We start from the raw sequence: 22,775 nt of genomic DNA, 5'->3' as shown, positions 1-22,775 counted from the left end.
AATTTTTTTCTTAATGGTATTAGTAGATAAAAATTCGACTTACTCGCATGTTACGGTAGACGCAACATGCATTTATGCGTTCCGTACCTATGTACGCTTGTATCTCCGGTTCGGTTGAAACGCGTCGTTGGCTCGCACGTACGATATCTCCGCTTTAAATGGGAGCATTAGGGCCGATACGACATGTTTGACTTTGGTCGGCAGTGCGCTGGCCTCGAAGAGGTTAACGTCGACTACAGACAGCTGTCGGCGCGATGCAACATGCATCACGCCGTGAATCTTAAAATGCGCATTAGGGGAGATTATTTCTCTCGATTTAAAATCGGGGTTGTCGTTACTCTTTGGGTTATATCTTCTAGACTAAGCGATATGATTTATTCGAAGATCTACATGATAAATCATGTGAAAATTGTAATATATATTTTCAAATCAAACGTATCTTTATTTCTTTTACGTAATCTTTTTTTTTTAAATATTTTTTTGAAATCTTGAGTAGGGACAATTAGATTCTAAGAAAACTTTTCTAAACTCTAAGCACGTCTAATCAGAGAGACAGAAATTATCCGTTTAATCGTAAATTTTTTGATTGTAAATTATTGTGGAGTGTATCGAGTTGATCATTTTACTGCTTATTGATTGTGAGAGAAAACTGTTACATATTCGATGACCCCGCGGTCCTTAAAAAATGCCCCGCATTGCTTTGACAGTTTCTTTACTATGCGCCATTAAAAAAATGTCCTCGATTTTGCAAGGCCAGACCTAAAAAAAAAAACAACACTATAGTGTTCCGGCTAAAAATTAATGCGGCATGCTACCCGAAGGCATAAACACGTAAAAAACCTGGGTGTTGCGTAGTTGAAATAGAGAGGCAGAAAAAATGGTGCGTCCTATAAAAATATACGACATTGTTGTAAAAATAGTCGAAGACGAAAGTCCCAGTCGAGAATTGCACGAAACGGGATCTCCCAATTCTGGCATGCCGTTTTTTGACCTCATGGATACTGTTGTCTTTTAAAAGCTAAAAAAACTCAGCATATTTTTTGGCGTTAATTGTATCTGGGGCATTGCTTTTTCTGTGCGATTTTTTTAACGCAAAAAATGACTTTAAGAAGAAAGTGGTGTCCCTAAAAATTCGACCAAGCTTTTTTGCTACCTGCTGTGGAAAAAATTGATCTATTACATCTTGTTTGAGAGTATTTGCAAGTAAATTACCTCTTAAATATATTTTTTCTTATTTTTTTCTCGTTTAGGTAATATAATAAATAACACATGTAGATACTGTTTTTTTTTTAAATTGATAATATAACACTTATCAACTTTACATCTCTTACTCATATTTTAAATTTATTTTTATTTTTAAGTGATTAAAGTGCGTATATATATATAAGTGAATGATGACATGAATAAGAATAAGATTTATTTTTTCGTATTCTATCCTTGCTTATACTTGTCAGCAATATCCTTGTATAAAGCTAAATAAAGGGCAAGAAACGGTGAAAATATTTTTTCTGTTATATATGGACTGACCCATATAATATAAAAAGTGATGGCTTTCTCAGTTTTCTTTGAAGAATCATAAAATGAGAAAGGGTTCAAGATTCCTACGCATATTCTTTTCATTTTTGAAATAACAGATCGTCCATACGTAAAAGAGTTGATTTTATGCCGTTAACCCTTTCTTTGTAATAAAGTTATTCTTTATTCTTTCGTTTCATCGAAGAAAGTGAAAAAAGGAACGGAAAAAGGCAATAAAAATCGTACGAGTTCACCGATATCGACTGGACCACTGCAATATAAGTTAACCCTTAAAGTTAAAACCGAGGAAACGGGTTGCCGTATGGTAAACGGTCCTGGGAAAGCAACTTCGCTAAATTCATAAAGAATCTCACTACGCGGCAGAGTAAGCCGGCGCTCGTAAAATGTACTTTGCTATTTTTACTCGCTGACGTCCATGTAAAAAAATAATATTTCGGTACGGTACATGCAAACGGTAAAAATTTACGCAAAAACAACGCTTGGAAAAAGAGGCTAAAAAAAATTAACGGTACCGCGGCCGAAAGTCTTTCTCCGCATCGAGAAACTGTTTTTCCAAGAGAATCGTAAATTTTATTCGACTTTGGGAAAAAAAAATTTGGTATAATTTTCGCTTACTGCAAACAAGCGTATCATTTGCTATACTATGCCAAACAATTTTTCGACCAAATCTATGTTTTCCGTTATGCTTTCAAAGCTAAATTCCGCTCCCGCTACAAGAGTACAAGAGCAAAAAATTCTTTTCTGAGTATATATTATTGAGATATTTTGGGCTCATTAAATATGTCTTTTTGATGCAGATTTATAAAATATATGTTTTTTAGACATTTTCGATTTTATGCTCTGTTAAATATACAATACTGTGCTATTATATTAATGCGTATACATATATGTATAGAATACTATATTTTTTTTATACATTTGAATTGTCGTTAAGACTAAAAGCATCAATAGATATTCTTCTACACATATACCAATGTCCTTAGCGATAAATCATGTTAAATTCTCAATAAAACAGGTGCTTACTGACATTGTGCAAATTTTTCATCATCAGATCAGTGTAGTAAGTAGTTTAAATATTTCGTCAGAGTCCCGCGATCATCGTTCTCCGACTTCTAAATTGGATCGGGGGCTGCGAATATCCGTCGGATGGTTTTATTTGAAGTCAGGTTAAATTACGAGACCGATGGACGACGCAGCCGGCGGGCGTGAGCGGCAAGGTGAAAAGCACGGCTCGAAGGAGATTTAATACGATCACCGCGCGAATATCACACCCCGACCGAACCCCACCCCTAGAGAGCATCCCCGACTTCATCGGCCAGGTGCTCGTTGTCATGCACTCCCGTGTACGATATTGCCGTGGAGTGGGTGGTGGCTGTGAGAGGGGGAGGGACGGGGGTGGTGGTTGTCGCAGCTCGCGGGCGTTCATTAGCGGCTGCACAGGGTGGATCTCGGAATTCGCGTAGCAAGGCTTTCCTCGCGGGGAAGCGGTGATAGAAGCGTGGACGAGGAAGGAACGAGAGGAAGCCAGAGGACGAGGAGGAAGGAGGTAAAGCGCACTCCACTCGCCGGAGAGTTAATCCACGTGTGAAATTCGAGTGACCCCTGACCCCTGACAAAGTGCCTGCCTTTCTCCCCTCTGTCCTCTCCGCCACCGTGCCGTTTCTCGCATCTCACTCGTGCTGCGTGTATCGGGCTTCAGCTACCGTGATTCTATCGGGACGAAGGAATGCCACCGGACGAATGTCGTTTGTCGTATTGTTGTCATTTGTCGATCGAAAATTTCACATACACCGTTTTCTCGAAATATCATGAAATATGATAAATTCGTATAATATTTGATGAAATTTGTTATATTTGTGTGTGTGTAGCCATATAGCTTATATCAGTAAGATTTTATACCAGATTTAATTGGCTACGATATAAGTCGACATTATATCATATTATTATAGAAATAATGTAGTATGAACATATATCTTTATTCTTGGACGGTAGTAAAATATATACAGTTTAAAATTTGTAAGCATTCTCTCTTGAGAAGCTATATCGTGTCCCATTAGGTAGCAAAGTATTCTCGCTTACGTGAGGTTCTTTTTACGTCACTGACCATTGATTACATTCTTTCGAGGTTTGAACCATTTGAAATGCGTTGACAACAATCTTGGGTTAGGTTTTTCTTGGAGAAGGTTAGTGGTTATTCGTTCTGTCCATGATGCGTTTATAGTTATTCCGGGAAGTCCTGGCGCGCGCGGGAGGGGTCCGGATCTTGCCACGAAATAGTGTGCATTGTTAGCCCCATTGTGACCAATAAGCAGTTTTAAAACCATTGGAAAATTTACAGTTTTCAAGGAGAAAAGGCCTGTTTTTTGCCTCGAGAAAAATGAAAAGAAGACAAACGACCCACAAATTGTCTAAGGACTATTCTTATTATAAATGACAATTGTTTCATTTTCATGGACATATTAATTGTTTCTGATTTTAAGTTTTTTCGAATCAATTAACAAATTTATTATTTATTATGTCATTTAGTTAGTTTTGTTTCTTCTCTTTATTTTTGTTGTTGTTTTATTCACCCGCTTATAGGCACGTTCAAATACAAGTAATTCTTAACAAATCCTCTTTTTCTTCCTTCTTCTTTTCACATAAGGATCGCAGGATATTCGGAGAGGTTTTGGAAGGAAACCAGGACACGGATACCGCTGGTAGCCGGCGCGGAGCAGTCGGTTAGGTTATTGGGAAGCCGATATCTGGCCGCAGGGAGGATAGAGGAGGTCGGACGGAGAGCAGACTCGTTCGGTAGATTCGGAGGGGGAAGGGGGTTGGAGTATTGGCTCCCGAAACTGGGGAATACCGAGGAAACGAGTTGTGTCGTATACCGTGGAGCTCTCTTTCCGTCTTGCTCTTGCCCTCCACTCCAGCCACTCTTTCTCTTTTTCTCTCTTTGTCGTACGTTCGCGTCGGGCGGGGTGGTCCTTGCGTAGGATATGGGGTATTGTATCCGCTCCCTTTCTCTTTTTCTCGTGGCATCCCTTCCAGCCATCGCGTCCTGGGCCCATACCCCCCGATCCATATATTTAAAACAAATGCTATCTGATGCGGCGCCGCTTTGTGGAGGCAAGATGAGACCAAGCTCATCCCTCCGCTCTTTGCTCTCATCCTCCCGCGACCTCTCTCCACCCTTCCGCCTCCCTTTCTGTGTCGTTCTTTTTCCCTTTCACTCGCGCACGCTCTCTTCGGCGCTTTGCTCGCCGCTCTCTTTTGCCGCTGGGTGCCACGGAAGCAGGGGTGCTTCCACGTCGCTTCGAGAAGCTTCCTGTCCACGTTTTTTCCGATAGATACGAGAAACTAGTCTCGGATATGGTGTCCGGTGACGTTTTCCGAGCGTTTATCGAGATCATAGTTGATCTTTTATCTATAATACTTTGATGAACAGTCTGTTTTCCTATTTAAATTAATAGCTCGAGTGATCAAATCAATCAATCAATCTGCTGATTTACGTTAAATTTATTATTTCTCCTACTTAATTTTTTTTTGGAATTGTAAAATATCATCAGAAAGTAAAAAAAATAACATGATATATTTTATCCGATAGCGTGCAAGACTAATGTTATCGTTCTTTTAATTACGACGATTAAGTTTAAAATTGACAAATATTTTGAACCGTAATCAATCACGATTGGCAAACAGCAAGGTACTTGCGGAAAAGTTTGAGGATCGCTGAGAATTCGTGAGAGCGTAGGTGTCGCGAGTCTATCAGCCAATGCGCGGGAGTTCTCCTATCTCCGCCAGTAAATCCGGCCGTAAGTTAAACTATTGGGGAATCGAGGCGATTCTCCCAGCGCCTCCAGTGTACGTACTCTGTTCTTCCAGTAGGGTCGCGGAAGATCCTCCAGAATCAAGTTTACGTATATCTCGTTGCCTATCATCTCCATCACCATAGATTGCCCATAAAGAACCCCAGCAATCCGTGGTTATATGTGACGGAGCTACGGGTCGACTTCATCCTCTGTTGGATCCTTCAATCGAACCTCATCTTATATTTTTACTTTCTACTCGCGCTCGTATCTGCAACTTTGAACGAGAAATTAACAGTGATATACTCGAGAAATAAAAAATAAAATGTATGACAAATTTAACAACAAATTTTTGATTTTTTTTACGTTTTTTTATTTTTATAGCATTAGGCTGTTTATCATAATCAATGTAAAAATTGAAGCCTTGAAAGTTGAATCATCATTGCTGCACTGGAATGTGGATGAGCGAGCGCATGGTAAAATTTAGTCGTTCTCTGGGGAGGTCTGCATGAACAAAACCGACTCTTTAGGTCTCCTTAACACATCGAGCGAGCCTGTACCGTACGCAGTGGTGTGTGCCGGACGTGTTGCCATAAACGCGTTATAGCCGGAACGAATCCGTTCTGTTACCTCTGAAATTTAGGGAAACTGTCTTGTTCACGGTTGTGCGACCTCCGTCCGGTTCCCTTTCGTTCTTATTATCGTGAAAATGGAGAGAGTATATGGACGAAATTTGTGCGGACTATCATGCAGAAGGAAAAGATGTAAAACAAGAGTGACATATCAAAAGTGTGTGTGAGAGAAAGAGGGGGGGGAGGGAGGAAAGAGAGAAAAGGGATACAGTTGTTTAATTTACAGTAAATATGTAAAAGGAAAGACAGAGGAGAGATGTAGACTAGCAGATTAGCCAGATATTAGGATTTCTATGCAGACTCTTAGACAAATAATTTATATGAATTCATAAATAAGAACATAATTCTATTATTTGTAATATTTTCATATCAATTATATTTAGCAATAATTTGTGATGTTTCGTATGACGCAAAATTTACGATAATACTTACATTACAATGCATTTCTACCACACTGTCAGTAAGAGTCAAAGTCCTAAGAGAATACAATTGAGGTTTCGGACGATAGGTAAGAGGGATCAGAATGGGCGTGCTGTTGGCTCCATAAACACCCGCAAAACCCAACCTCTGTGCCGCATCGTGCAACCTCTCTATTGCGGATGACCGATAGTCCAGAATACACTCACGCGGAGGTTACTTCAAAGAATCACAACTAAATTGCATTAAAAGTTCAATAACGTGTGCTCTCTTTAAAATATCTGTACTTATTGTACTTGATATCTATAATAATAATTATTAATTTCATTTTATTAGAACATTTCGTTAATATAATCAGAGGAGGTAAACCAAGTGCAAGATTATGAGATGAATATACGTCTTTTTATATGTTAATAGAAAATTATTTCGTTAATTTTTTTATACGAAAAAAAAGCTCAAGTCTGATGTAATCTTAGCGAATCATAGACTCATGTTGACTCATGGTTTTATTACAAGACCCTGTTATAGGATTATTTAAAAATTATCAGAAAAGACTGTCGTAGAAATAGGCTAGCTAATTGAAGTTATTTCAAGTAAAACGCAACGTTTAGATTTAGAAAACGGAAACAAGAATATCCGATGAGAAGATTTTAAAACGATCTCCAGTGCGATTTTTAAGGTCAGTAACAGCGGGGGATTAGTATCCATAATGAGGGTAGTATTTTTTCTTTGTAATAAATAGTTTCTTTTTACCTTGCATTGCTACGCATATATACATGTGTGAGAGCGGAACAATTGGCAGAATCGATGAAACCGGAACCCCGTTGAGTCGATAACGCGTTCTTCTTTGTTTGCTGAGTTTGTATTTTTGAGAATTGATTCGTCGTTTGACAAGCAAGAGGTTTTCTATTACAATTCTTGAGGTTGCGTCTTGACTGAGATAGCTTTTGATGTGGGAATTCTTTTGGCCTCTCTTTTACGGCTTTGAAGACATGGTATAAGAGATAGCAATGCGGCGCGCTACATACTCTTTATCAAAACTTTCCGTTTTGATTAGATATGATTTGAGAGCATAAACAATGATTAGAATAAAGATTAGAATGTTAATTATTATAGACGTTAAATAATAAAAATATAGATTTTTACTTTAATAATTATTTTTTCTTATTATATTTATGAAAACATTATGTTATCCTTATCCTATGTAAAGAAACATGAAAAGCTAAATTGTTATTTGCACTGTAATCAATTAAGAGTTCTACATAGTATATATGCTATAAAGAGTTAATATTGCTAATATTTCGGAATATTAGCAACATTGAATTTTTGCTGATTTTTTATTGTTATCTTTGTTACTGATAGAAGGAGACATCAATGACGAATTAGATCACGATTACGTCTAAAAATATGAAGACTAGAATAGCTCTAACGGCATGGTATTCTGGTGGCGAACAAAGTTAACACGAAATTAATTTTTGTTGTATTGGTGAGACAGAAAGATTTATTTTTATGTGAAGAAATGGGTAAAATATATTAGTATAAATTTTTTTTCAAATTTATATGTTCTTTACAAAATTGCAATTTATTTTATTATTAATTCTTTTTTCAATATTAAATTTCTTAAGATATTATATTAAGATATTATAAACTTCTTAAGATACTTTAAGATACTTTATTTAATTTGTTTGCGTGAAAAAATCAGAAAATACTACATACTTTCTACGTTGATCCCCGCTAATACTATAATTTATCTAACAATAGCTCTCGCAGGTCAGTCTTCGGCCAGGTGCACTCATTCAACCGATCTGAGAATAATTTGTTCGGGGTTTTTGACAGGAAAGTTTCGATTTTTCTCCCACTCTTGGAATATAATATTTTGGAAGTTGCATAGGTAGCCTACTAAAGTAGTTTCTCTTGTATTCTGCTTCATGAATAAAAGTACGATCACCTTCTTTCCGTTTCGTTGACGTTTGATTTCTTATAGGGGCGTTCTCCGGAACAAATAATTGCGTCTGTAGATATCTCATCAATCTTACCAAATCTAAAAGCGTATCAAAAAGCATATATTTCAATTATTTTTTAAATTATCATACGTCGTAAGATGCAATATGTATTACTATGTAATATACTTAATCACAAAATCCAAACTCTAACAGTTTATTCTTTGATTCATTTAAATTGGATGTTCTTTAGCAGAGAGAGAGAGAGAGAGAGAGAGAGAATTTCGAAAAAATTAATCGCGATAAATGTTATATCTATGATATTTAGTGTTTATTGTTTTACACTTTTTGTATAAAAGCGCGGAATCGCTTAACTTGCATCGTGAGAGCAAAGTGCAGTCCCTCTGGGGGCGAACGATCGAGCAAACGGTGAGAGTGGAGGATGGCGGTGCGGTGGTGGCGATCGTGCCGGGCAGTGTCCATTTATCTCGCGTTTTGTCGAGTGCCAGAATACGTTCTTTATTTACAGGCGACTCGCGTTTTCCAGGACGCTGCATCGAGTGCTGACGAGAAACGTGTTTATTATGCGATCCGCCTCGAAGTTACGCGCTCAGAGGGCGGATCGCCATTGTCGATGAACCCGATGCGGGGAGGCGGGCCCGCCGCTGTTTGCGCCCGCGAGCATAAAGCAGATTTCCAGTGATTTACGTCGAGTCACCAAACATACCGCGCGCATCGCCGTGAAAACGCCTTCGGCCGCCGTGTTCCATTCATCCGCGCGGTTTTCATGCCCGAACCGATTTCATTCATGCCTAGCCAAAGTTGGGGAGACACATCTCTCGATGAAACCGAGAACGTTCGGCCCCCAAATATAGCTTCGCAATAGTTGAATATATTTCTGTTGAATTCAATAAAATATTTCAAAACGGTGATTTTCTTCTTATGAATCTATCAAATTTAAACGTTGCATCTATATGGTAGTATAGATATTGATTAATCAATTTATTTTATGCATATGTATTCATGTACATTATTGACATTTCTTACCATTGAAAAAATCATTACATAAGTAAAAATATTTTAAAAATATAATTGACAACGCAACATTTGACTTATCTTTTCCTGCTCCTATGGAAAGATGAGCCATGAATCTTTAGATCAATGACACCCACGCGTCCCGTGAGATCCTATGCTTACGCATCGCCCCTCGATGAATGTCCCGGAAGAGACGTTCTTTCTGGCCGCGCGGCGCGCACCAGGATGCTCGGTATTATACCGTCGAATTGTATTGTCCGCGGGAGGATCGTATAAAGTTTCGGATGATTGTACTTTCGCATCTTTGATGACATCTCCCGTTCGGGAATAGAGATGTCTCAATTACTTGATCTTACCTACTTTTACCTGATGATTTATGCGGGAAAACGTGCGAATGAAAGTTGGATGCATTTAGAAAAACGAACGATGACAGATTCAATGATATATCTACGAGATTGCAAAATTGATTTGAATATCGCAATTTTTGTTAAATTTATTATTAAAAATAATAAATAATTTACCACTTTAAATCAACGAATTTGAGAACAAACATACTTTTACTTTGAATATACCATCATATTTTCTAGAGAACTATTGTCGAAAAAAATGTTTCTCTGGGACATAATACTGTCGAAAGAAATGCATTCGAAAAATAAGAATATAATTCCAACATTTGATTAATGACCTTCACTTTTAGAAACATAATGGAGTCACCCTAGGATAGATACTATATTGTGGTCAAGGCCATGTAGGCAACATTGAAATTGTGGAACTTTCACTTAAGGCACCCGCTGGTTTTGGTTTAACGATATTTTTTAGATATATTATATTTCGCTCGTGCGGGCGTGCCCTACCCAGTGTGACAAAAACCTCTATGTCTCACCCAGACTATCTTATTACCCGAGCCACGCGCCATATATATACAATGAATAAAATTGAAACAATTTGTTGTGCCTTTAGGAGCTTTCTAACAATGTGGGATGACTCTGGGCGCATGGCTCGCCATAAATTTCATTGGCGTCGCATTAAGCTAAAATATATGGAGAAAAAAGAAAGACGCATTCGTTGCAGTGCGCGCGTGCGAGAGGAAGTGAGATATAGTCGTTAAATTTCCCAAAAATTTCATGAAGCGTAACCATTGCTTTCTCAATGTACTTTTTTTTAAGCATTTTGTCCTTTTCTCTAGTATGGAGAAAACTTTCATTTTTCAATCTTTAACAATGAGCAGATTTGTAGAAGGCACGAGCTGCCAATAAAAGTTTAAAGTTTATAGATGATCAATTAGGTCGTGTTTCTTTATTCCGTGCAATATTGTCGCATAAGTACTGCCTTAAAGATTTTGTTTTTAGGAAGAACCTGTGTTTTCCTTTCCCCTCCTTTCTTCTTTTGTTCTTCTTTTCACTTCTTAGTATAGAAATGGGAGCATACCGAATGAACCGGATCGCGATTCTTTCCGACTACCCTCTTACTCGCCTCACCCTTCGCTCTACGTTTCGATATAGTAGTGCGAGGGTTGCTTCAATCTTACAGAAAGAGAGGAATGCGATTTGGGATTTCCGTGTTGGCGTGGTTAGATTAAAGGGATCTTGTAAGACATTCGCTTGAGTCGTTAATAAAGTATCTCGTTTACAATCTGTTCTCGGTTGTTCTCTCCGTAACATTTTATGTATGTTTATACGAATTTAAACGAAAGTGACTAGACAAAAAACGCTAAATAATTTAAACGAATCAAGTGAGATTATTGACAAGCGTTACTGCAAGAGGATTTTATAAAGTTAATTAAAATATATTTTATAATAGGATTATTAGAGTCTATAACATTTCAATATTTCAGTTTTGTAATTTCAAATTTACGTAAATGGTAACTGGTTATTTAGATATTTATGGTCAAGAATTCAGTTCAATTTATATAATTCGATGCGGGTGGTTGACATTTTTCTTTTGCACGGTAGCAATTTTTCACGGTATAAAAGATAATTATTCACGTCAAATTAGTCAAAAGGAAAACATGACAAATGATCTAAAATTCAATTAAAATGGCTTTTTAGTTCAAGTTTCTGTCCATGTTCAAAGCCCATCATGTTTGTTCCACAATGGGCCAGCGATTTGAAAAAGTTTGTTTATGTCAAGTGAAAGTGAAAAGACGATACACATATACATTAATATGTCTGACTATTTTTTTCTTATTAATACGTCTGACTCGCTACTGCTTTTGTTTTATATTTATCAGAGCTTTGAAAAAGTATAATAGTTAAGAAATTATTACCCATTTAGCTGCAAACAGATATATTTTTTCAGTTACAATTTAGAAACTAAAAGAATTTATGCTTATAATATTTTTTTAAGTATAAATCTCTTCTTGAGACTAATTAAATTAGTTTTTGAAGATAAATAGCTATTTTATTTCGATATAACAATTTATAATATTTTATCTTCGTTACATTTATAATGCTTGCGGTTTACTCGGCTTTTATTTCGTATTGGAAAATGAACGAAAGCAATTAACAGATGACTCACAGTTTTATGGCGATAGGGTGTCGATTTTTCACGAAACACAACGATATTGTATTGCAGTTTTGAGACGAACGTGACAGGAGTTTTTAAGAATGGCACGATGCCGGGGAGAGGGGGAGAGGAGGAGAAGAGGAGGAGAGAGGAGGCACCACATATGGCCGTCGGGGAGTATTAGATAATGGTGTTAGCTGTCCCCAATATATTCAGTCACCCTATTTTTAGTGGTAGCCTCGATACAAAGAACTCCGGGTATGCAACACGCACGTAAGCAGAATGCGCGTATTGTCGTTGGTCTCGTTGTCGCATGCATGTTTCGTCAATAGTGTTATTCTGTTTGTTATGTCAAGAATTGTTAACGTTCTAACATTTTATAAAGAAAATCTGTTTTGAATATATTTATTTTAACTCATTTTAAGATAGAATCTGTTATTTGTAACATTCATATTATTATTATTATTATATAAGAAGAGGAAGAAGAAGAAAAGTTCTTAATAATTGATATAATAAAATAATTTTGTAAAATAATATAATTCTATATACATTTTTCTCACTGTATAATATTATTTCATAAATTTATAAAAAAATTTTACATATGACAGAGCTAAGAAGCTTTCTTATTTTTATCAACGGTTCCCAGATATCGCGTGCAATATCAATACCAGAGGCTTGATTAGCTTTCCAAATGAAAATCCGACATGGACGGATACCCACGAGATATTAACGTCTACAGAATGGATCAGGAGGTTTAGAAAGGAAGGAAGGCGGAGGTGCAGTTGAAAGGCGAAGGGGGGGAGTTTGGTTGATTTTGAGGGGTTGCTACGGGGGTTGTCGTGGCGTACCCCTGCGGGCTCCCGCTCTCGGCTCCTAGATGCCAGGGTGGTTTACCCCCGACGACCGTAATACGCTGTACGAGGGGTGAGAGTGCAGCGAGTGTATACGTGCACACATGTTAGAATGCGGTATTACGTACGTGGGTAGCCGCGTCTTTCGTGTATAGTTGACGACATTGATCATAAGTGCAAGAAAGAAAGTTTGCAATGTCTAAATATTTATATATGTTATTTGTAGAATTTTTAAGAAGTATTCTAGCCTATGTAATAATTTTTACTCCTTTTCTTAATTGCTCCAATTTTAAATGAGCAGAAACTTTTATGAATTATAGATACTAGCGATCATTATTTATCAATCAAGAAAAATATGTACGATTAATCGTACTCTTCTTTATTTGGCTTAAGCTACATTCTTAACTAATAAAATATTGTCAGTTTTGCTTGTATTAATAGATATTAATTTCGAAATAATGTCGTAAATGTTTAGAATGTTTGCTTCCGTAAACTTCATGCGCTATACCACGTATGACATTGAATAAGGCATGCTGTGTTCAACGAAAGGGGACCACTGGACCAAGAATAATCGATAAATCTGCTCTAGAAGGGCGAGCCCATCCCCTATAGTCTGCATCCAAGCGATCTTTAGGATCAGTAACGACACGCTTGCTCCTTGAAAAAGTGTGCCGCGGTGTCGCCTTTGAAATATGAACAATGTTCGTATAAGCAGGATTTCCCTCCATAATATTTTCACGATTTTTTTACAAAAGTGTATGTAAACAACAGAACGATTTATTTAATACTTATTTTATGTTAATATCGAATGCGATCTTGATATCGCACAAATAAAATGTAAAAATGTTTAAATGGTTTCAATTTTATACTCAAATAATTATGAAGATGATTAGATCATCACGCTTTTTTAAAATCACTAAAGAAATCTGTTTGTTTATGGAATGTGATAAGATCTATCATTCGAGCGAGCGAGTTTAAAATTGAAAACCAATGATACTTCTCGTTGTTCGTCAGGCTAGTGTCGGGAAAAAGGGCGAGAAGTTCGTAATCTATGTGAGAACCTCTGCGGGGTAAGTCTCACCCTATCCAGTCATGTGTGATGGACCTAAATGGATGAGACGCACCCCTGCAGCGGCTGCTGGCCTATCGGCTGTCCATAATTTTTGCAGCTATTCCAAAGGGTAATATCTGGAGGGTGGGTACACGGAGCTTTCTGCCTGCGAGAGGATAGGTACTAAGTACCTACTTGCTCGGGCATTAAAAATGCCGGGATGCTTTTGCCACGTACGTCTAGACCCCAATCTAGTTCAACCTTCTGCATCCTCTATTCTCTTTCCGTCGATAGCCAATATAAGATATAAAATATAGCTGTAAATATATTTTTGTCGAATATTTTATCAATTTAAACAAACTTTCTGCAAAATATGTATATGTTGCACTTTTATAACAAAATTTGATATCTCAAATTCTTAATATGTCTACATTAAAAAATATTTTGACGACAATAATTTTCAGATGAACTTAAAAGTCAATTTTCCTTTCACGAGAACGTAGAGGAAAATTTTCGTTTTAATTTTTCAATATTTTTATATTTTTATAATTCTTTTTGCTGGGTATAATTCCCATTTAAAAAAAAAGGTATAGCTATTTTTGTAAATCTTAGCAATGCTATCATAACACGATGCATTCGACTCTTGAGAATATGCACATTTCGCGTGTTGCAAGAAGAGGCCTACAAGCTTCTATACATTATTTAAAAGAGTACGAGAGAGAGAGAGAGAGAGAGGGAGAGAGAGAGAAGCTAACTGGAGATATTACGTAGGTTCATTTCGATGTGAATCGATTTGGCAAATTGGTCAATCGTTGAGGGGTCAGAATTTCAGTAGCGGCTGCGATGACGGGGTAGAAATGAGGCTGCTGGTCCGAGAGGGTGGTGTTGGGTTGTACCAGGACGGTGGAAGGAGAGACGGTGTAAGGAAATTGTTCCGACGTGTCCACTTCCTCCCGGACTGATGAGTTCCGTTCTGCCGTTGGATGGAAGCTGGGTGGACCCTCGCAAAAAGAAACCGAGGGTCCGGTCCGGTCCGAACGCTTCGAACTTACCTACGAATTTGATCGGGAAACCGATTTCGTGGATTTTGAAACAGGTCAGCGTAACGTGGTAAAATCGTGAAATTCGTATTCGAGCCGAGTAACTTAATTCTGAACGCATGTGAAAGTCATCGAGTGAAAGTTGCAACGAGTTGTAAATCAAGATATGGACTTGAATATATATATATATATATATATATTCATATATATGTATGCTTTTATTCTAGAATCTAGATAAAAGCCACAAATTCATTTTTCTTAATTTAGACCTGCAATCACTTTCTAATTTTTCTTTTCGCTGTTACCTTTACCTTTATTGCTTTTTTGGTTTTTCTTTTATGGACATCAATTCATCGAAAGACAGGTAGTGGTTGCAATTGATCTTTAACATATGTCATTTTCTGACATAGGTCCCAAGGACACATTCCATCATGACAGTTGAGAATAAATTATTTTCGTACAAGAAGAAAGGTTCGATCTTTTCTTTTCAATTGCATTTTAGTTGGTTAAATACTCTTTTACTTTAAGATTACTTAAAGCTATTTTTACAGATAGTCAAATTATTGTTAACACAATGTGTTCTGGCAAATACTTGGATGTGACTTTAAAAGTGGTAAATGTATAGTGTGGCAGAATTTTTCGATTTATTGCTTTTCCTAAGATCGATCTAATCTAAGGTCTCTTCGGTATCCGCAGTTTCGCGATATCGCTAATGAAAAAACATCGAAGAAAAGGAATTTTTGATTACATGGATGGTCGGAATGAGTGAAAAATTTCAACACGCAAAGGAACAAAAGGGCGGCGGGCCCGTTCTACGAGCGAAAAACAAGTTTCCTCTCGGAAACAAATGTAGAAAGATCGATCGCGTTCCGCGAAACGACGGCGTGGCGCGCCGCGCCGCGCCGATTTAGCGGCGAACACGGCCTGAAAATCGGTGGTTTCCGCGAAACAATTCGCCTTTTCAGCGGCTCTCGCTGTGCCAATCGACGATCAAACAGCGCCAGCGCCTCGACGAAACAGCCGTGTGTGTGTGTGTGTGTGTGTGTGTGTGTGTGAACGCACTACGTGACGTACACGTGCCTGTGGGGCAGGTACTCTTTAATCCGCGACAGCAGCCGCGAGCGGGTCGATAACCGATAACGAGGTCGGGGCATTGCGATGCAAAACAGCTCGTTAAACGTTTTTCCTAAGATCGCGCGATGCCGCGCTTTCGCTTTTACCTTCGTCCTCGAGCGGCCACGAGCAAAAGACGTTAAGTTCGAAGACGGGGCGCGTCTGTCGAAGACGATAGCGATTCTGTGTTTCGTCCAGAGAGGAAGGAAGAGAATCGTCTTCACTGTCGTTGCGAATTCCTCTCGAAAGAAGCTTATTATTTCCTCGATTCCCCGCCGTACATCCCGCCCTCCGGACTTTTACGAAACGCCGTGTAATCCTCGACACGTTTCACAAGAACAATTAGTCGCAACAATGAATCGCAAAATCAATAAAAATCCTTTGAATAACTTTGCAGAGAAAGTCTTTTGTTTATTTCGGTTTATTTTTATTTTATTATACTGCTATGTTCCACTGCTCTCAGCATCTTTCGGAAAGATCTCTCACAATCAGTATTGCTTGATCTGAAAATTCGATTATTATTTATGAAAAAGCTACAAGCAAATTGAGAAACTAAAACTATCTATATTAACATTAAAATTGTTAATAGATTTACTCTTTTCCATTATTGCAATTTCTGCTATTTCTATAAATATATATCATTTTCTGTAATATAAATATATTTCACGTTTTCGTGGCAACGACTTAGTAAGTTTTTTGTCAACGTTAACCGGTAAACGTGGACCGGTCTCGGTTCGCCGATTTGGCTCGACCGATCGCGTTGACACTGCCTCCGCAAGCGTGAAGAGACCTTTACGAGCGCGTAATCCAGTGCGTACAACGCGATCTACGTACGTAAACGAAGCGTCCCAACCCTGCGTCCAGCAGCCTCTTTCGCATGCGTAGCGCCTGCGGTCGGTGCGTTGTTGGGCAGGTGAACCGGGGCGAGAGCGACACACACAGGAGAGAGTGGGCGGGGTACTTACTAATTGTCCGAGCCCTTCGCCCCTCGACCTGACCCCCTCATCAACGCTGATTGCCTAACTCTAGGACCCTCAAACCAGGGTCCTCACGATTCTAGACTAGCGAAGAGGATCGACGTCCTCTGGCGTGTCGACGAAGCGAATCAACCGCTCCTTCCGCGTCGCATTATACTTGAATTGTTCCAAAGTCCTCGTTGATCCTCTATCGATCTCCGTTTGACTAATTGGAATAGTTAAAATAATTTTATTTATTTCGCCTTTCGACTTTCACTTATTACATAGACTGATTGAAATAAATTTGATTTTGTGCTTGAAATAAAATTTTTATTTCGTTGTTGCGAATCTTTTACATATATTCGATAAAGTACACGAGATGTGAACCATTATATAACTAAACTTTTGCGAATATATGTAAATTTTGTTGCTGCAATTAACGTAGTTATCTCGAAAAATATTCATTTTCCCTCGGTTTATACTTTATACTAATTGTGAGATCGCTAGGTTAAACGCGATAGCTCGCACGTTGCAACGCGTAAAATACCAAACGGTTCGCCTAATAAGAGCGGCTTGTTTCGAAATCGCAAGTGGAAGTCTGTATACACCGAAAGTCGATTATTCAGCTCGGGGATCCGCACGTCCGCGTTCGCCCGTTGATTTTTTCCATCCCATGCCGCGGCTGACTCAATTATACATGACGATTCTTTGAGCAAACATTAGTTAGCGCCGGCTGGCTCGCGCGTCGGATTGGCTTGGATCGGCTCGCCTCGGTTGATGTGGTGACCCTTCATGGTTGCTTGGTTCCGTTGTCTACTCGTCAACGAACAGCCCCACCGTTACGGGGTGTCAACGCGGTTCTCATTTTCTCGCCGGGGATTAATCCCATTAAGCGTGGCGCAAAGCTGCAAGATCGCCAAGCTATACGCGATCGATCGATCAGTCACTTTCGAAATATCAGCGCAGTCCGCAGATTCGATCGCGATTTTTAATCAAGGCGATCTGATCAAGATTTTACATCGCGCCTGTATGTTACGTGCCACGATGCCACGTATCGAATTTTCGCTGCAGCGTTTTCGATCCAAAGGCATATATCGGAGGCGCGTACACGTCGCACCTGCAACCGGAATGCGAGAATTGAGTTATTCGACGTCACCGAGATTAACTGCGCTCGTACTCTGTGCACCAGTTGACAAACACGACCGGAACAATTCAGAAAAAAAACTATCCCTTACCCCAGGTCGTGTTTCAGCGTGATGCAGCACAGTCCCGACGGACATTCCGCGTCATCCGACATCTCGTCGAATGAACTGAACGTTATCGAACCGCGGTTGCGTTATGTTCGTGTTTTTACGTGGAGTGAAAATAAGTGCGCGTAATTTTTGGCGAAAAATCACATCTCTACAAAATAATCCATCTCTTTCGTGGTTCTGCCGATCTCAGATTGGCAAAGAACCACTGACCCGCCAGATTTATTCGAGAGACCTGAGAACCGCTGATGTCCCCGAACCTATAGGTACTAATACAGATCTCACGCACTCCCCTCGATATAAACCATTCTCCACCCTTGTGTTCGCCGTATGGGATCCCTTACGCACACACGAAAGAGACGGAACGATTGCGCGACGGTACGACCATTCAGATTTAAATCGCGACAAAAAAATATGGATTCCCCTTGCAGCAGCACGGAGTGCGACGTTCCGCTCTCTTTCATATTCTTCTTTTCTATTCGCGACGCCTCGACTGTTCGACGACACTTCCTTGACACTTTTGAGAATAGATCTCGCGCGCGACGATATCGATCATTCTTAGGATATAATGGTGATCGATCGTTAAATTTAACTTTAAAGGTGCTGAGAAGGATGTGATTAAATACGACAGATTGTTTAAATGTTCTTATGCGGATTCCGATTTTATTCATTCTCGTTGCATTTCTACCATCTATTTACATTAAAACTCTGGCTTATAAATAATATCAATATCTCTGTGTTTTGGTCTCTCTCTCTCTCTCTCTCTGTCTCTCTCTCTCGCTCTCGCTCTCCCTCCCTTCTTCACTCATTCACTTATATGTGTACTTCCATGAACACACAAAATGTAAATAAATCTTTATCTCTCTGTAACTATTTTATTGTCCACGAACTATATACACAGTACATATACAATTCGTTTCCATATATACATATGTTCAAATTTATAAAATTCATCGGGAATTTTATAATTTTGATTTAATAAAATTTATAAAATTCATCAAATGAATTTGTAAAACTTGAAACATGTGTCCGCAATGGTAGATAAAACGTCTTCGATGCGTCTCGGAATATCTGAAAGCTGAGTTATTCAAAAAATTGATGATTAATTTTATAAATGTATAAAATTTTTGAAATTTTTGAAATTTATCGCGTGTTTGATATAATTTTATATTTATTCATAAAACTTATCAAGTTTGTAAACTCTATTCATTCGTAAAATTAATCATTAATTTTTTCGTCTACCATCACGGCGATACGTTTTCACTAGCCTTCGCCCAAGATATTCGGGATCTTGTTCTTGTTACTTGGATCTACGATTTTGAATACGGCCTCCATACTTTCGCAGACGGCGGCGAGAGTTTCGTCGACGGAGACGGACTCCTCTGTGAGGGTGATAATCTCTGGGAAATAAGCGCGGTGGGCGCTTTCAATTCGTTTCTCGTGCCCTCGGTTGATTTTTTGGCGTTTCTATCTGGCGACGACGACGAGGATGTGCTCGGTGGTAAGGTGTTGTGTCGAAGAGGCACGAAGGCACTTCGAACCTCTTCGGTTGCGGACTCACTACCCGATTCGCTAGAGCTGGGCGGCGTTCTGGACGGACTCGGCGCGAGCGTCAGAACCGATGTCATCGCGTTCGTCGTCGACACATTGGTTGTCGTCAATGCCGCGTAATCGGGATAATTATTGACGTATTCAAACGGATACGTCAAAATTGGTGAGAAGGCCGAATTGAATAAATCGGGGGGTGATGGTACCGCTCCTGAGGAAGAAAGAATCGGTTAATCTCGACCGTTCGTTCGCGGGGGCGAACGTAGTAGTAAGTCACATTGTTGTTTCAACGACGAAAGGGATGTACGTGGCTACGGGACGGGAAAGCGGGGCGAGGGAACCGTAGAGGGGTCCGCTGTGGGAAAAGAGAGCTCAGACTCACCCCTCGGTCCAGCTCACGGAGTATGAATCATCGGCAGGCGTCGCGAACTCGACGAAATCGATAACGCGGATTCTCTTTTAAGACTTTTTTCACGTTCACGATACATAAAAAAGTGTGAAATATTTTTCCCGCTCAATCAATTTTTTTTCCTTTCTTTTCTGAATGCGGTAAATAACGGGATGCCAGGATCCAAAGTACGCGCGGGATCCAGCCAGGGATTGAATAAGTCACCAAGTCCATGAAAATCGGGGCTATACTGATAATCCGTAAAATACATCGGAGATGCTTGATTACCTTTAACTAAAGCAGGATGCGGCAAATAACAGGATCCAAAGTACGCGGGATCCAGCCAGGGATTGAATAAGCCAAGTCCATGAAAACCGGCGCTATACTGATAATCTGTAAAATAAATGACGGGGATGCTTGATTATATATACATACGCTAACGACCAGCTACGAGCGTTGAAAATAGATTTCATCGTTTCTTTCAGTCTACGCGTTCGACTAACGTTTAACGTTTAAAGTTTTACGATCCACCAGATTCTCTCGCAGTCTATATTGCGGTTGTGCGTTGCGTTCTTAAATTTGCGATAAGTTAAGAGACATATAAAGCCGTTACAAAAAATTTTACTCAAAGAACGAAATATTCGTGAGAGACACGACTAACGAACTGACAAACGCCGCGAAAAAAGGAACTCGGCCACCCAAGATCTATAAAAGCGAAGATTAACGGCGCATCCCCGGGCGATCTGGAGGAGCAGCTAGTGTATCTCTGTTTATACGAGCGTGGCATAAAATCCGTTATTACGACGTGGCGCGAGTTTTCGTGGCGCGGCACATGCTACCGCCATATGCGGTGCGATAAACAAACGCATAAACGCGGCTTCTTTTGCAGGCGGCTATCTTTCCCCGTCCCCGTCGCCTTCGCTGCCGCTGGTTACCGTCTTCCGCGTCTCTCCTGACTTCTTTCCCCGGGTGCCGACTGCCGACCAATAAACAGTTTGACTTAGTGGGCCACGACGACCAACCGGCGGCGCGGCGGCGTTTCGGGGAAAATAAACGCGGCAGCCGGCAGCTAAAGAGCGTACCGCCGACGAAGACCTCGTTCTCGCGGCTTGACACGATGCCAGATCTCGCTGTGTCCGTGTACGTCGGCTGCGTGTGCGTGTGTATGCTGCATGTGCTGATGTGCTCTTGCGCGGCGTGCATGTGCGCGCGCTCGCTCGTGCACGTGCGAGCCGACGCTCGGTGTCGAGAGCTCGGCACCGTTCAGCGGCAGCGGCACCGCCACCACCTCGCGGTTTGAGGTCCACCAGATATACGCCGGATTATTAAACGCCCGCGAGGCTCCGACGCCCGTTTGCGGATTCCGCGGTGGTCACGGAGCTTCCGACGACTTTCGGACCCGTCGCGTCGACCGTCGGTTGAATACCACCCCTCTTCTAACAATGTCGTATCCAAGCCCCCCTCCTCCCCCTCATCGGATTGTCGGACTGAGTTTCGTGATTACTGTATTTTTTCGCGCGACGTTAATTTACGCAAAGAATGGAATTTAAAATTTGTCTTGAATCTACGTACTCTACCCACTTTTACACCAACTCCGAAACTTCCTAAATCAATCTCTAAATTGCTTTATTATAAACTTGAATTCTGGAATATTACGTATTATTATTAAATGCCAATCTCTCGCGCGAAATACTTTTGTATTTGACCTTATTTTTCGAAGAGAATAACAGTCGCAAGCCACTATAATAATTACCATTACGACAAAGTCAAATATATGTTATTATTTGTATTTGTATATCGACTTACTCGACTTAGATCTCGGTTCGCGTGGTCCGTCTACTGTAACCTTGATAGCTTTGGCGTACGTGGCTACTTGGTACGGCATCGTGTTGATCTGGATCGTTAGAGTAAATGATTTTCCTGTAAACGAAAGTGAAGTCTGTTTCTTAAAGTTTTGTGGATACTTGGAGGAGCTCGTACATTCGTACATATAAATGCAGATTCTTAGCTCACCTCTTCCACTACGACCGACGAATCTGAGATCGTTGAACTTGGCGACCTGATTCTTCATGACCGCCGTGCAATTCCTCAATTCGCCGCAACAGTTTTCGTCATTGCCAGCCTTGATGGTAACTTGCGTGCCATCCATGACATCGTCGAGAGCGATGACCTTGAATGCTACCGGAAGAGACTTGTTCGATCTCCAATGAGATGGTAATGAACTGCACATGATGGTGGGACTTCCTGTCGTTACCAAATCGCCATGACATCTTCTAAGGGAATCGTGGAGTGTTCTAAGGGTGTCCACCCCCAAGGGATCCCGTAAATGCATTCTTTTAATTCCAGCGGAAAATCCAATAGGGAAAAGTTCGATTATTTTTCAACTCAATTCAAACTCCTGCGCGCAACCACTGTTTTGGTGAACACGATCGATCACTGTTCTTTTCGTTATATTCACTATCACACTCGTACAAATAATAGTAGACACATGTTACTTCTTTTTGCCCCTATCTCTCAGCGAAGAAACTCCACTGTGTGCTCCTGATTTGAATTTCTGTTTCAATTGCACCTTTGTACCGCGAACTGGTAAAATGTTGAAGCAATCCGACGCGCACTCGATGCCGGCTGAGCGGATTCTAGTTTTTCGCAGCCGTAGCCGCAGCTATTTAGGGGGGATTTTTCTCCCCTCCAATTTTTCCGGAGCCCCACCCAGAGCAAGCGC

At 40.0% G+C, this 22,775-nt stretch overlaps 2 protein-coding genes across 2 annotated transcripts in view; one reads left to right on the top strand and one right to left on the bottom strand.

Moving 5' to 3' along the window:
* Window positions 1-22,775, top strand: part of LOC112458271 (runt-related transcription factor 1-like) — a 74,435-nt gene that overhangs the window by 8,933 nt on the left and 42,727 nt on the right. The gene's annotated exons all lie outside the window — the stretch shown is intronic.
* Window positions 18,759-22,672, bottom strand: LOC112458274 (segmentation protein Runt-like). The gene is made up of 4 exons (XM_025021841.1): window positions 22,067-22,672; window positions 21,860-21,973; window positions 20,342-20,446; window positions 18,759-19,876 (listed from the first exon to the last, which is right to left on the bottom strand). The coding sequence occupies exons 1-4, from the start codon at window positions 22,383-22,385 to the stop codon at window positions 19,428-19,430; spliced, it is 987 nt and encodes a 328-aa protein (XP_024877609.1). The 5' UTR covers window positions 22,386-22,672; the 3' UTR covers window positions 18,759-19,427.

Source organism: Temnothorax curvispinosus, unplaced genomic scaffold (assembly GCF_003070985.1).
Source record: "Temnothorax curvispinosus isolate PA1 unplaced genomic scaffold, ASM307098v1 QBEX01008784.1, whole genome shotgun sequence".
Lineage (NCBI taxonomy): Eukaryota > Metazoa > Arthropoda > Insecta > Hymenoptera > Formicidae > Temnothorax > Temnothorax curvispinosus.
The sequence above is the reverse complement of the archived record's forward strand: the minus strand, read 5'-3'. Positions and strand labels throughout refer to the sequence as shown.